This window comes from Takifugu flavidus, chromosome 12 (assembly GCF_003711565.1).
Source record: "Takifugu flavidus isolate HTHZ2018 chromosome 12, ASM371156v2, whole genome shotgun sequence".
Taxonomy (NCBI): domain Eukaryota; kingdom Metazoa; phylum Chordata; class Actinopteri; order Tetraodontiformes; family Tetraodontidae; genus Takifugu; species Takifugu flavidus.
This window is the reverse complement of record NC_079531.1, coordinates 12,047,912-12,064,059: the sequence shown is the minus strand read 5'-3', so window position 1 is coordinate 12,064,059 and position 16,148 is coordinate 12,047,912. Positions and strand designations below refer to the sequence as shown.

General features: G+C 45.6%; 1 protein-coding gene across 1 annotated transcript in view; it reads right to left on the bottom strand.

Annotated features, from left to right (window-relative positions):
* Nucleotides 1–2,301: 2,301 nt before the first annotated feature.
* Nucleotides 2,302–16,148, bottom strand: part of clmpb (CXADR like membrane protein b) — a 45,485-nt gene continuing 31,638 nt past the window's right edge. The window contains exons 2-7 of the mRNA XM_057049633.1: nucleotides 14,207–14,358; nucleotides 11,701–11,905; nucleotides 9,715–9,882; nucleotides 8,636–8,758; nucleotides 8,093–8,234; nucleotides 2,302–6,862 (exon numbers count right to left, since the gene is read on the bottom strand). Of these exons, the coding sequence (XP_056905613.1) occupies nucleotides 6,526–6,862; nucleotides 8,093–8,234; nucleotides 8,636–8,758; nucleotides 9,715–9,882; nucleotides 11,701–11,905; nucleotides 14,207–14,358 (1,127 nt within the window). The 3' untranslated portion in view covers nucleotides 2,302–6,525. The remainder of the gene's footprint in view (nucleotides 6,863–8,092; nucleotides 8,235–8,635; nucleotides 8,759–9,714; nucleotides 9,883–11,700; nucleotides 11,906–14,206; nucleotides 14,359–16,148) is intronic.

Genomic DNA, 16,148 nt, shown 5'->3' with positions numbered 1-16,148 from the left:
CAGATCGAATACTGGCAGTTACTTTATAATTAGTCCACCTAAAATGGAACATTTCCCCCCATCATCCATTCGTTGAACTTAACTTTTTACAGCGTAATCAAGGAGCGAACAGCTTTCAAAAATAGCACACTATTAACTTCTCTATCGGAAGTTATGGCGGCTCTATAATTAGTGCAGTTGTCAGAGAGTGAACTTCAGTGTACATGTGGGTCACGATTAGACCCCAGAAGCAATCAGTGCCAGGACACATGAAAACGCTCACAGTCTCCACTTTCACAGCTGATATTCTCTTCTCTGTGGGGGGCCGGAATAAATTCCAGATTAACTTCAACTTTCAGATTAATGAAACATCCTTTTTTCCACAGTGCTGACATGTATGATGACGTCACTTGCTGCGCTCAGACTGTTGTGGCTACCATCATCCACCAGATGGCAGTGTAAGCAAAGGAACTCATCATTAGGTGATCATCATCCATCCATCCATCCATCCATCATCCATCCATCCATCATCCATCCATCCATCCATCCATCCATCCATCCATCCATCCATCCATCCATCCATCCATCCATCTATCTATCTATCTATCTATCTATCTATCTATCTATCTATCTATCTATCTATCTATCTATCTATCTATCTATCTATCTATCTATCTATCTATCTAATTCGATTCAAGCGTATATAGACATTCATGTGTGCACGTGTGTTGGTGCGTGGGTCTTCACACATGACTAATCGTGTGGAACAATAGGCACAAGTGCATGGATGAGGGAGCAGAGAAATGTGATCTGGCCTTGAAAATCTGATCAGGCTACACAGGGATGGTGCATTTTGAAAAGATGTAAATTTAGAAAGCGTTCTGGCGCCGACTCCCCAACAGCGGACGTCAGGGAGCACATTGGTAATTGAATTATCCCCCACGGCTGATTCTTCTGCCTGTTCCATTCCCACACATCCAACCCAAAGATTGTTGTTCGTGTCTCAGCACTGAACCTTTGAGATGATGTCACATCCTGTCCCTCTAACCAGGGCCGACATGTTCACCAGTGGTTCAATAGGCTGTCAACATAACACAAACTTAACGCGTGGCTGGTTAACACATATGACTGACCTTGTTGCCATGGGCTTCAGTGTCATGGTGATTGATGCACGGAGAGTCCCGGAAAGGCTGTAAATCTGTATTGCATGGCAGGATCTCTGTACCGCCGTACATACAGTAGCATCATATAAAGCTCACATTGGTCTTCTTGGGAATTAGAGATCCACAAAGAGCTGGAGCTGCAGCTGGAGTCAGAGCTTCAAGAGCCACCAAACACAGACAGATCCAGGACATGGACTATAACTATCACAGTCCTGCTGTCAACCACAGACAAGGACTGAGGTGTCTCACCTGGGCAAGCAGGGCTGGATTGTTGCTCAGTGGTCCAAAGCTCCTCTTTTCAGATGTTGCATTCCATTTGGAAATCATTGGAGGTCCTCTGGAGGCCTCGAGGATGGGTGGAGATGCTCAGAAGCTAAACTGCTGGAAGTCCAGTGTGAAGTCTCCACAGTCAGTGATGGTTTAAGGAGCCATGTCCTCTGCTGGTGCTGGTGGACTGTGTTATTATCAGGATCCAGGTCAGCACCAGGAGATTCTAAAGCACCTCAGGCTTCCTTCTGCTGATCAACTTCATGAAGATGCTGATTTTCAGTTTCCAGCAGAACTTTCACCCCCATCCATGTGTGACTGACCTAGACCCCAAAAAGGATCCTTGGAGTAGGAAAGAAAGTAGGAGGAAGATTGAAGATACTGCAGCCGAGGACACTGAAGAGCAAAAGGTCACTTGAGCAAATAGGACTTCCAGAACTCTTGTGGCAGCAGTGCCACAGACCTCCATGATAGTAGCTGAACTTTTCAGTAGTCCAACATTTTTGTGTTAAAAGGCTTTTTTAACCATCTACATGAGTTTAAGTTTTTAGACTGAAACCACTGAAATAAATCAACTTTTGAATGCTTCTGTAGTTCCAAAACTGACTTAAAAGTCCAACTTTTAACTCAGTTATGTCTCAGTTATCATCAAATGCTTTGAGCCAAAGATGAAACAGCAACATTTTGTGTTCTGAAGCCTCCCAACAGCTACAAAAGTTGCAGTTCCTCATTAGCATGCTAAAATGCTAACAGTTCCTGTTTCTGGAAGCAGGAAGTGATGTCAAAGCGATTGTTTTGATGGAAGATACAAGCCTAAACCAGAACACGATCGACATTTTTGACGACAAACTCGTCATATAGACAGAAAATGAAGAAACAAGCTGTGGCCAGGTAAGCTGTCATTGAATATTTTATTTGCAAATGAAAGAGTAATAACTCAGAAGTCGTAAAAATATACATTTTTAAAACTTGTGATATTTACATGGATTGTTTTTGTCCAACCAAAAGAAAAAGGAAAAAAGGTTTTACAAAACCAACGAGAAAACCGCGGCTGAAGAAATGATCGATTACAGAAAACAAAAGTGTTTTATGTTTCCCTTTTAGCAACGCTGAACTTGCGTCCCCCTGAAACAACCGTCCCATCAGACCGGTGATAAGAACAGCACACAAAAAAGTGCAGGATACATGGAGGATACATTTCAAATGAAGAAGACAAAAATAAAGCTTCATAAAAATCTCCTGTGAATATATTTACAATTGTAGAGGGTTTCTTTCTGTTATTTTTTTAAAACCTTTTTTAGCTGATACTGTTATGTTACATCAAAGCAAAGCATTCCCATTCATCTGCTCAATCATCTTTGACATGCAGGAATCTTTGCCCTCCCGGAGGACGACGGCTTCTCCTTCATCACATTCCCCTACGCTGATGCACAAGACCAAACCACCGAGTCTGAGCGTCGCCTCCACCCAAGACAAAGTCACGCACTAGAACATAAAACACTGTGGCTAAGTACTCGTATCGTTATCATACAGTGCAGAAGAAACAAATGCTGCACCTTAAAGAGTGTCAATAAAAAGAGGATATAGTGCTCCGTGGATGCTGTTTTGAAGGATGCCAGGAGATGTGCTGCCAACAGTCTGAGGTGGCTTCAGATTTTCCTCCTCCAGTTGCCGCCGAAGTGACAAAAGCGCCTTCAATTTCATTTGTTGGAAAAAGTGTCTGAAGAATGAGGGGGAGGATGTGGCACAAGGGGATCATATACTAGGGAATCTGCCACCTGAGTCTTCAGTTTGCTGGAAAGCAAATAAAAAAACAGCTGGAAGACTTGCATCCAGTCGTCTACCTCTGCAGCTATATTTCTGGAGGGAATTTCCATGAAACAAACCCACGAGCCCTGGCTCGATATCAGTCCTGCTGCTCTCATCCAGCCCCTTCAATGTGCCTTCCAAGTTGGTAATGTGCAGAGCGTGCTCTTTTTTTACTGCGTGCATGTGTGTGTTCTGCTAAGGAGCTGCTTTCATGTGCCTGTGTGTCCCCGGGTGATGCGGGCTAACGCTAGCTGCTACATTTAGCATCTTGGTTTCCATCATTCATTTGTAAACCCTCCTGACATCCAGGCCAAAACTCTGATTCGGAAGGAGCAGAAGGGTAGGACGGCTGGTGTTGAGTCCATCTGTGCACACCTGCATTCACTGTGTGCACGCCACTTAGTCCATGTGACTATATACAACAGTGGAATCTTTACGTGTGCCTTGGCATGCCGGCAGTGCAACCCAGGGCAGAGTGTGCACTACATCAGCAGACAGGAAGAGCAGAGCGGGCTTCACGTGATGCCAGTGTTTGATGAATAATGAAGGTGTTTTGTTTCAAGACGCCGCCCCCGCAAACACAAGCACGGCTGCTGTCTGCGACGTCGTCAGGCAGATAATCACAGAAACGACGCATGAAGGCAGTCATGCTAAGTCTCGCCTCAATTTGGGGAGAGGTTACTCTGCCTGGCTGGATCGCTCACACCCACTGACATCAGCACGTGCGGGCGTGGCTCAAGGGCTTCTGCCACACTGGCACACACACATACATTCAGAAACATGCACACACACCCTGTTCCTATCTGCTGTCTCTGGCTAATGTAAAAGGCCTTTTTTTGCGTGCACTGAAATCACATATGGACCCTGCAAAGTGAAGACAAACATCTTTCAGACAGAAGTTGTGTGTGAAAACTTGCGAAAGGTTTAATTCAGAATAGAGGCAACCTCTCAGCAGGGAGAGCTGTAATATTCTTCTGAAGTTTCTCTAAACTCGTAGCGGGATTAAAATTTAAATTGCAATTTAAATTGTAAATATATGTTATTTTTTTCCTGAGAGTAAAGGCTATGAACTAATTAAAATAAAAACAGCTCTCTTCTGTTAATAGCACAAACACCACACATGAGAGGGTGTTCTGCATCTGGGCTCCTGCAGTGGGTGGGTAGCGGTCCAGGTCAGGGGTCACAGAAATGGTCAATATGAATCCCATCATTAAAATTCAGAGCCTATTTTTGGAAAAAAAATTGCTTGTCAATTCCCAAATTTCTGGCCAAAGATCAAAGATTGACGGTGATACCTGACGACAAGGTTGTTGGGGTGAAATAAAAAGCCACCCAGGGATCAATAAACGTGTGAGAGATCAACTGGCAGCCGAGCAGGAACACAGAGAAACACAAGTTCCCCACATTCCATCGACAGTTCATTTGTTACGATACACTCCATCATGTCTCTGTAGCCGCACAGCCCCCCCTGCTGGCCAGGGTCAGGAAATCAAATCAGCTCCAGCTCAGTGGAGAAGGAGAGATCAATAACAGGTTTGAGTTATTGTACCGAGTCAAAGCAACTCTTTGTTTATTGAGTTGGGGGAATCCATATAAAATGAAAAAACTTCCAACTTAAGATGAAAAAACAAAGAAAACAACAAAAAATGATTTAATTTTGGCTCCTGACTTTCTCTCTGACCAGTTCCGCTTCCTTCTTAAGATTAATGACATCAGATGTGTATCTATCTGTATGTACAATATAAAACAAGACTGATTACACAATGTACACAACGCTGTCCTGTGACATCGTACTGCTCTCTCACTGTGGATGATTTCTCCTGCTGGGACGCTGCATCTATTACCTGGGCCGGTGGGTGAAACGGTATCTTGCAAAATTTTGCTACAGTCGGCCTGGGCCAGTCAAAGCTGGATGTGGACAGACTTGACCATCGTGCCGTAGATAAGGGCTGAAAAACCCAAACACCACAGGAAAGAGGGGCTGCAAAGGCACACTAGATAGGCTACTCACTCTTCTGTCTCTGATACTTTCAGTGGGAATGCAATGGGTTTGCAAGAGCTGGGAATGGCTCCACCAAGAGCCTCTGCAGGAGCAGTGTTTCAGCAGGATGGCTGTGGTGCGGCCAATCTAGGAGAGGACTGGCAGTGACCTTACTCACCCTGTAGGACAGCGGTGTTCACACCCAGTCCCCAAAGATCGCCATCCCGCCAGGATTTCTGTCTGAACCCACTTTTCTCAGCGAAAGTGGGTTCTGCTTGGTCGGATTGAAAACCCGGCTGGATTGTGACCCTGGAGGGCTGGATCTGGACACCCCTGCTGGAGGATTTCCCCCTCCTCACTTTTCATTCAGACATGGTTATATGATGGAAATCAAATTTAGGTCAAATGTGTTTCACCTCAGAGCTAGGAAAGAGAAGGATTCTCAGTTTCACACATTCATGGCGACGCATTTTGGTTTCGGTTCAGAAATGCAAACGGTAAACGGAAGGTACAAAGACCTGAAAGGAAAGGTTGAATGAGCCTCCCTAAGGACTGGTGGCACTAAAGCCGCCGGTCACCCTTTCACTGGCCAACAGAAGAGACACGGGAAAGAAAAAGTCCAGCTGGTCTAATAGATGCTTACATTTAAAATTCAATTGCTATGAGCCTAATAAAAGCTATTTGATTAATAAGGAAGGGGGTGGGGGGACTGTCAATGCAACATCCTGGTCCCTCGGTTATTCCTCATGTCTGACTGCTGACGTCCCGCAGGACTGATTGCTGGTTTGAGCCAGATGCAGACACATTCATGTCTGTCCAGAGGATTTGCTTTTGGAGCCTTCTTTGTTGCCTGTGTGTAGGTATTGGCTGAAGGAATGCTGGCTTTTCTCCACTTATCTCCCTCCCTCTCCTCCTCCTCCTGCATGCCTTTGATTTTATAAATAAATATAAGCTGGACTGGGAGGGGAAGGGGGGGTCCTTCCACTTCGCTGCACATGCTGTTTGCAGTTCCTTCCAAAGACAAAAGAACAGAAAAAGTTCTGCCTTCAGCCACGAGACACAAATTATGTTGCATCAGGAGCTTCTGTCTTATTTTGTTTTTGTGTTATTTCATTATGGGGCAAGCATATCGTATTATCCTTCTGTATGTAGGCATTCATTAAAAGTACTTTTGGACTTATTATATTGATTCTTTTAAGTACATCCTTTAAACTATTTGCATCTCTTCCTTTTACAGAAGAAACTTAGTCTGTCGAAGGAGTGGGGGGGGGGGGGGTATAGGTCTTGAATTAGGGGGTGAACTCCTCACATGTCGACCTTTCAGTCTTACACAGTCTGAAAGGCCTTGGTCTGGGCAGGGACCATGAGGGTGGGAGGTGTTGGCCCAGACATGTTCCTGGAGTTGAATTTGGGAGTAGTGGGGGGCTCCGGGGTTTTAGGGGGCACCACGGAGGTGTAGGATGGAGGGGACTGAGGGAAGCCGGGAGGCTGTCCGTTTTCCTTGAGAGCCGCTACGGCCGGAGGGCGGGGCCGGGGACCACGCTGAGCACTGTTGTGCACCATGGACTGGGTGGAGGAGGCCCCGGATCGAGAGCTGCCAGAACGAGACGACGACAAGGAGTTGGGCTTGACTAGCTTCGCTTTGGGAGCCTCTGCGTCCTCCCTGTGGTGGGGAAAACAGAGGACAGCGAGAGTTAGACTCTTCACACATTCCAGTGGAGCCATTCTTGCCTTGATACAACTCCTAAATGAGGATAAAATTAAATCTGGCTTCAAGCATCTGCTGTTCCGGCGGGACAAAGTCCAGCAGTAGAGAAAGAAAGCAAAAAAACCCCTCACAGCTGCATTAATCTCCCTGAAAATAAGGTAACAAGTGCTGCGATATTGTCAAGGACTAATATCTCCATTTTCATGGATGCCTCATGCAAACATTTCCAGCCTTTATATCTGTTTCCATTAAGTTGCGCTTAGTTTCACTGGGCACTCATCAGCTCCTCAGAAGCCGTGTGGTGCTCTGCACATTGTGATTTACTCCAAAGAAAAATATCTTAAATTATGATTCTTGAAAAACAAAGCAGGTCATTCCAGAGTCTGATCATTCCGACACTGGAACAAATTTACAGACACATAAATAATAGCACACAGCTATCAATTTTCCAATGTTTGAACTCCAAGTATAATTTAATATGTGCTGAAGGGAGTTATGAATCAAACGTTGCAAATCAGTGTAGCAGTCGGAGCCAAATGCTGATCCGGGTTTTTTACTGTGATATTTTAAAGGTCAAACATAAATCCCAAATGTGAACCTTCTCAAAAATTTGACTTTTTCCCTGGTGCTAAACTATTTTAATGCAGTTTCTTTGTTGCAGTTGGAAAAACATGAAGGTTAAAGTGAAAAATATGCTGCTCCAGAAAGAGTTTTCTTGTTACAGACGCTTGGGAATGTGGTCTGGACATTTTTGGCCAATTCCTGCTGGTTTAGCTCCAAATTGAGGAGACGTGTGTTGATGCTCCGCTTGAGCGCACCCCTGCGCTCTGCCCCTTAATGCAGCAAGAGAGACGGTGCTCAATCTGGATGCATGTCCATCGTCATTTCAGCAACGTGCAAAAAAATGTGTCCTGGCTAAGCAACAAAGGTGGCTCTTAAGGATCATCCTTGCACAACTTCTTTATCTTCAAACACGGATTCAGACAAAGCTCTGCGGCCGTTTTTTCACCTTCAAAAGTTAAGGGATGTGAATAAACTAAGTCATGTCATTGTATTTTTCAGTATGAACATTTTGTCTGGGCTCCTTTAATGTGAAACAGTGATTTATGTTGTTTTTTCTGGAGTTTGTTTGGGACAGAAGTCGGGGCGTCAACACAGAACAGACGGACGCGTTGGATGATCTACCTGATCTCATTCGGAGTCTCCTCCTCCTCATACTTCTTTTTCTCTTTCTTCCGAAAGACGAGCCAGATGATCAAGACGACGATGAGGACGGCGAGGGAAATACCCACCACCACACCTGCGACCATGCCGACCTCCCTCACATCTGTGGACGGAGAAAAAGGATGTGAAGTGTGATTGTGCTTGGTTGCTTGGTTGGTTGGTTTCTTCCTTCCTTCCTTTATTAAATCCACACATTCTGTTTCCCTTTTAAATTAACACCCCCCAAACATTTACTGCAGTGCATAAAATCAATGTATGGGCCTCAAACTGCTGAGTAGTGCCTGTGTGTGTATATGTGTGTGTTTTTGTGTGTGTGTATCTGCACAGGTGTCCCTGACTGTTCTGGAGCTATCAGCGTGAGTGTGACAGTGAAACACAGCAGTGTCGAAGCACAGAAAATAGATGTGGATGGAAAAGCAGGTAGAGGAGGGAAAGAATTTCCATCTGCAACTTCAAACAGCTACAATCCATCAGAGTGCATGTTGGTAGGAGGCGAAGTCTCACATTGCATGGTGACCTCAATGGTGCAGTTTTCCTCTCCCACATCATTGCTGGCTGTGCACCTGTAGACACCTGCGCTGTCCATGGTCAGGTTCCTCAGAGTCACAATTTCTGGGTTCTTCAGATCTGTGAAAGAACCAGAATTCATTCCTAACTAAATCTTCACCAGCCAGGATGAAATTCTGCACTCTGGGCTTCAATCGTGATGTGGAGATTTATTTTTGCCCCAGTAGTTATCAGCACATTAGATTTTCACTTTATTAGTCTGGCCATTACATCCCATAAAATACATTTGAAACAGAAAAACAAGAGGGACGCTTCATGAGGACTCTGTCTTGTTTTTTAAAAAAAAATCTTTTGCAGGACAGTTAGACACTGATCATGAATTTGAGACACTGACTCAGGGTTTGGTTTGTAACTTGAAAAGTGTCCAAAAAGGTCTGGTGGGGCGTTCAGTCTTTCCCGCCAGCGACACCCATGTGAGATTACCTTTCAGCAGGGACATAAATAATGGCTGCTCTGAGTTACCATCCGCTGGAAACCAATTAGACTGACCAGGTGTTGTTTAGTAGAGACCATTAATTTGAAGGTTTCCGTCTGCACGCGAACAAACCTGGATGCCACAGCTAAGGCCACGGCTGAGAGAGGATAGAGTGGCACCCTGGGGGACGAGGAATGTTATAGTCCACAGCGCAGAGGAGGTAGAAGCATCCTCCTATTGGGATTTTGTGATCCAAACTACCTCTGTTACTATTAAAGGGATGTTTATTTTCTTTCTGATCCAAGAAGAGCACCAACAACACAGGCCCTGTTGAAACCATCACAGATAAGCCTGGATGGGTTAATATTATTGATCCTCCCCGAGAGTCAGGAGGTGCACAGAGAGGAGAGGCGTGCACTGGCTGGCGTCCTCACTGCCACAATTAAAACATCCTCTCGAAACATATTGGAATTCAGAAAACGTGGCTGTACCGGTTGAAAGCATCGATCTGGGAACCTGATCACAGCCGGACCGCAGAACAAATGTTGAGTATCAAAATGCTGACTGAACGGCAAAGGACTCATCTGCGCACGTTCCTTACCGATCAGTGCGAGGTTGGGCAGCTTTCCCAGGCTCTTGCCTTTGTCCAGGACGCGCTCCCACTTGTAATGGATGGGATCGGACCCATCGCTGGACTTGCAGCTCAGTTTGACGTCGCTGCCTTCCAACAGTTTGCCATCCATCCAGCACCTCGGCTTGGAAGGTTTAACTGGAAACACACATGTGAATCAGACACCGTCAACACCGACACCGTTGTGTCGGTGTTGACGGAGATGTTTCCGGATGTAAGAGTGCACAAATCAGTGAATGACTTAAACACTAAGAAGATCAGCGGTTTCATTCATCATCACTTATGAGCTTTGGCTGAAGCCAGAATGGTTTCTGCCTCTCATTGACGGTTCTGCTGAAGCAGGACAGAATCTGGACGACTGACATCCAAATCAGCAGGTCAGCTCGTGCACAGAATCGTGCATCTCAAAACTAATAACAAGGTTACTGAGCTCCACAATGCCCGTGAGTATGTTGGCAGAGACAAACTACAGCAGCTGGAGTACTGGAGCAGTAAAGACTAAAGTGTAAAGAAAATAAAATGAAATGGACTAAAAAGGTCCCTCGGCAATGGATCGATGTGACCCAAAGCTGGTGGCTGTCACTGCCTGTGGTCACGTGTTCTGCACAGGTCAAAGGTCGTGGTCCTAGTCCAGTAGCTGGAGGCAGCTGCTCTGTTTGGACGTAGAAACTCTCCTCTATTTGTCCCCAACAGATCCTGCCACAGAATTAGACTCAGCAAACAGGAAGCACCTCAATCGCACCCATTAATTCCATCGGCACCCTCACCTGCACAGGTGTTCAGCCATCGCTGTTGTTGCTACACCGCCAGTGGAGGTGTGCAAGCACGCACACTGACACATGTTCACACCACATCAGTTCTACTGCTAAGCTAGTAGCTTGGCTTAGAATGTGTCACCAAAAAGCCACAGGCAGACAGTTATAGTGAGGAGAAGAGTGAGAGGAACAACAGACAGTCCTTCCAGTAGAACCAGTAGGTTGAACTAATCTCCCATGGTGATTAATAAACTGCTTTCCGCTCCTCCCACCAGTGAGTTGTTGGCCTGACTGTTTTATTGCTGTCTCTCCTTCAGAGTTGGTCAGAGCTATTTGAGATTTATTGGCAGAGGAGCATATGAACACTGGGATTGGCCATTTATGACCATCTGTACATCCGACAAATGAAACGGGTGGAAAAAGGAGGATAAAATTCACAACAAACCCTCTGCTGCACCTCAAAGAGGCTCAAACGGGCTTTTCTCTGCTAGAAGAGCTTAAGTAAGACTAAAGTCACAGACACGACTCACTGAAACAATTTTCCTCTGAAGCTCATCTACAGGTTATATTAAGGACGATGAAGATGAGGAGGAACTCCAGCAGAGCCCCCTGCTGTAAACCTAGTGTTTTAGACTGGGCTACACACATGAACCATTCCAGACTATTTCCATTTGGTGTGTTCCCACTTTGCTGGAACTTTACCTCCCCTGTCAGGTTATGGCTTTACCTGTAAACTAGCCAACTAGCAAACCTAGCAACTATTCTGGAGAATGAAAGGAAAAAGTTGAATTCTGACAATGTTAATTATTCCACTTATGTTTCTCTGGGACAATAGTTCTCACATTCTCAGCCAGTGAATCCGGTTCCACAGGGCTCTGTGGTTGTTCTGACCTTCGTGCATCGTGAGACCTGTCCCTGCATCTCTGACGCTGATATAATCAATCCATTCCGTGCTCGTCCACCGACTCCTATGTTTCTGGTCTCACCTCATCATCAAAGCAATCCAAATGAAGCCTGAGCGAAATCAAATCACAGAGTCTAAATTAAAGTGAATCATTAGATCAGGCAGCGTGACGGAGGAAGTGTGCCAGGCTAATGATCCACTCATTATGTCTGCGTGTGTGAGTGTGTGTTGGTATAAATGGGTCTGGGCTTCTTGGTAACTAAATCTCCTCGCGGATGAAGCACTGACAATGCTCACCCAGCACGATGAGGTTGACCCGGTTCCATTGTATCTTCCCGCCACTTTTGACTTTGCAGGAATATTCCCCAGAGTCAGTCAGCAGCAGGTCGCTGATCAGGAGGGAGGCGTCCCCGCTCAGGTAGTCCCCGGCAAAGGACAGACGGCTGGCCTCGCTGCCCATCGCCTCATTGGTGTACACCCGGCCCCCGAAGAAGGTGATCATCTGCACAGAGCGCAGCATATACTCAACATTTCACACAAAATAACAAATCTGTTTTACCCAAATGGATGAATATGAGTGAAATTTAACCAAACAATTAAAAAGATTTCTTCTTGACAATATTGATGGCAGCACTTGGAACGACGATAATTGGACATGTTTTCAAATCCAGCAGATGTCTGCAGATATTCAGTCACACCAAACCCTCAAACTGTGTTGAAAATATAATTTTTGCACCCTCTGATGTAGGTCACTCACTTTATTTTACAGCTTTTCATTCATATTTAAACCCACAGTGCTGATGTGCAGCTCCGCCACATCTGTGTGTTACTGTCGCAGGAGGGAGCCACACAGAATCATCGTTAACGACCAATTATTAATGAACACTCCTTTTAAATGAATGAACGCATATGCTGGAGGATTCTGGGAATACTCATGCGTGGCTGTCGGCAGCCAGTAACATCAAGAAGGCTTTGGGATGCCCCGGAAGAGCTGGAGAAAGTGTCCAGGAAGAGGGGAGTCTGGATGTCCCTGCTCAGGCTGCTGCGCCAGCGACCCGGTACCGGATATGTGGAAGAAGATGGCCAGATGGATTTTATTCATTTATATAATCCGTAATAGTAAAGATCTCCTACCTCTTTTGAAATAAAATTATCTACATTTATTCTCTCTTTGTCAAAATCAAGACACAAACATACAGGAGGAGTCGGTGGCTCTTTTTGTGTGAATAACTCAGTCATGAAATAAAAATATGTCCAACCATACAACAAAACTATACAAATCTATACATCTCCCGCCCTCCCTCCCTCCCTCCATACACACACACACACACACACACACACTCGTCGTAGTGGCCTGTTACTCAGGGCCAGTGAGGGCCTGCAGATGGGGGCTGCTAAATGCTGGTGCCACAGCACATCAGTACCAACCAAACGGGGGCACCTGTTGTGATCACAGGTGACGACTGGCCATTTATATGCACACGCACATGCACAGACCCACACATGCAAAGCAGCAACAAGCAAACGTGTGCCGATGTGGTCTGAATGCAAACACAAATATAGGACAGCGCTACAGGCTACAGGTAGTGTTTGAAACCACGGAGGTGCGCACGCCCCCTCCCACAGGTGGCATAATCATACCTCTGCTTTGAAAAACTGTCAGAAAAAAATGACATCACGTAGAATAATTTCACGCTTTCATTTCATGCAACGTGAAAAGAGACTGGTGATTTTAATGCGAATGCTAAATACGATTGGTGGAACGTTCGCTATATCAGTACTTATGCACCGACAGCTCTGTGTGCAGGTAGATGTTTCCCTCTGCAGACTGACCTTCATTATATAACCCTCAAGACGGACTTGCAGACAGACAGACAGACGGACGGACAGTTAATGCTGCCGTCTGTTATCTTCTCGTTAAATATTCATAAACCTGTGTGATTTATCAAAGCCAAAGACACTTGTCCTGTCCTTTCTTTTATTCTGTTTCAGTCCTCTCCTTCCTCACACGGCTCCACGTCTCTACCCCAATCAAACAAAAGCCTCCATTCCAGAGAAACACTTGCCTTCCTTCTGATAAAAGCTGGTTAGATTTGATGCCGTATCTCTGATCAGACAAAGAGAGGAGAAGCACAGAGTCAAAGCTGTTTCAACAAACCCAGATATCTTTGGAGGCAGTGGACAAACCTTTGTGTTTAGTTTAACGTGAGCGCGGATTTAAATCTCTTGGTTTTGGCGGCACATGCTAAGGTGAAATGTGCAGAGGTTGGAGTCTCTGATAGAGTGTTGCCAACATTTACATTCTAGGGGGTCAGCATTGATTGTTCTTCTAAGCTGGAAACATTCATAGGAGGTTTGTGTCTCACAACTGAAGGCAAGACTAAAGGAATCTGGGGAACTGCAGGAAGATCCTTGTTCCAAGAAGAACTTTGGGGATTGCGTTAAATAGTTGCAGAGACAGAGACAAAATGTTGCCTGGATAAATCAGCCTGTCATAAAACCTGTAAGTACAAGATTCAAAGCTGTCAAGGTGCGTTTAAGTAGTTCTTGTCTTTATGTTCGGCTTTACCAGGATAAAAAAAAGGTTTTTTCACCTTCAGAGGAGGATAGAAATGGTCTTGTGCTCCTGTAAAAAGGTAATCCATCTTTAACAATAAGTATTTATAGGTGGATTACAGTGTCATCACTGCCAAGACTCGGCGAAATTACAATTTCAAAGGGCTTGTTTTCAGTTTAAAGCCTTGATAATCCAGGCTGCGGGAAGGTGGGGAGGAATCAAACAGACAAACACATCTTATCTTACCACGATCTGTTTGGAGTTTGGTTTCTGCAGCAGCCACTCGATGTCAAACGAGTCAGATGTGGGGAACTGATGGTGGCAGGGTAAGGTGGCATTGTCCCCGACCACTTTCTTCATCTCTATCTGAGCATCTGCTGACAGCAGGCTGAGTGCAACTGAGGAAGAAGAGAAGAGAGGCAGAGCCATGTCAGATCAGGCTGCCATTACCATGACAACTGGAAACAGGGAAAATTGAGACAGGAAGACACAGTGAGAGGTATGACCCAGAAACTCAATCAGTGACTGATGGAGGCTAAGATGTCAGTCAGACTCTGAAGACAGTCGCTTTAAAGAAAATACGTTTTAAGATTTTCTTCCCCCCCTTAAGGCCCCCGGACCCTCTTATATACAGGAACATCTCTTGGCAGGTGTCATTGTTATCAACATCTCTCTAATGCTAGCTAGAAAAAAGATACAAATTGAAACTAAAAAGGTTTAAAAAATTATTTTTTTGTGATTATCCTTATTTTTTTGTGATTATCGTTATTATCGAAAGTGAGAAAACCCCTAGTGAGCAAAATATAGTGAGCATTTTTTACACTCAACACAACCGTCGGGCGATTTCATGTAAATTCAGAATCTACTCTTCTTTATTTTTGGACAGTTGTTTCGAGAACCACTGGTACTGACCCCAAAGGCCCCCACTCCTCTGTGAAGATCAGAGTGAAAAAGGCTGCAGTCATCATCGGCGTGTGTGCACAGGCGAATCTCTTTGAGTGGTGGCCAGGGCCTGTCAGGGCCTGGGTCTCAGTGGGAGCGCAGTCAGGCTAATTTATTGGAGGATGCCCGACAGCCCGGTGGGCTTGAGCGGAATTAGCCAAAGGCTTCACGAGGGCTTTTGCTGGAGGCTCAACGTGAGGATGGTGTTTTTGTGCGTGAGCGTTTTTCTCGAGGGGATGGTGCGTGCTAAAGCATCTGACCCCCCATCGGTTCAGAGGCTGCAGCTCTGCTAAACACAGACAAAAGCAGTTGATATTTTTGGCTCCCCAGCAGTTAAATGAACTACCTGCTTTTAATTTAACTGAAAGAGAAGCTCTGAGGGATTTCAGAATGCTTAAAATCAAGTTATCCAGCCAGCAGATGTATGCTGGAATGTACGGGCTGTGTAAATATTGTTACATCTTCTTTTCATTAACATGCTGCTAAAAAGCTTGAGGGTTCAATATTTCCTCCTTCGCTGAATAAATAAAGAGCGCCGTGCGGTTTCAGCAAACAGCACAGGAGATGTTGTGTCTGCACGGCGGTGATTGGAGCGAGATTCTCAGGAAAAGAATGCTCAGCAGACGCAATCACATGCTGTCAAATGTTCCTCAGGGGGGCCAAATGTGGCCAGCACTCGGTGTCTGTCCACTCGCTCCCCAGTCCACCCTCACAAGAGCCACCGCCCTGTCCCACCAGGGAGCTCCGGGCCAATCAAAATGTCAGCCGTGTGCCGTGAAACCAGTGAGTCAGTGCTGACGCAGGACACGGGGGCGAGGAGCGCGTCCCACACAAACAACTTCACCCTCACGTATGACATCATCTGACAGGTTTCAGCACTTTTCCAAGTTTTGTCAGAGCTCTGGGTTCATCTCATGGCGTCTGTCTTTGGAAAACTAACAGGATTTTCCTTCATTCACGCAGAGAGACGGCGGTTTTGTGTCCAAGCTCCTTTGGCAGCTCTGAGCTGCTGAAGTTCTTCTGCTCTCTTGGCCCACCATTAGTCAGCAGATAGTGGAGGAACCTGCTTACTGAGGAAGTTCTGGACATGGCTTTTAAGTTTTTAATGCGGCACTTGCGAATTCATCAGTGTTGTCAGAGTGAGGAAAAGGCCACCATGTGGGTGGAGCTTCTGTTGGTTGCTCTAGCAGGGAGCCCCCCCCTCCCGGTTTGGTATTGGCTCTGCCTTCCTCCATTGAGAAGCATC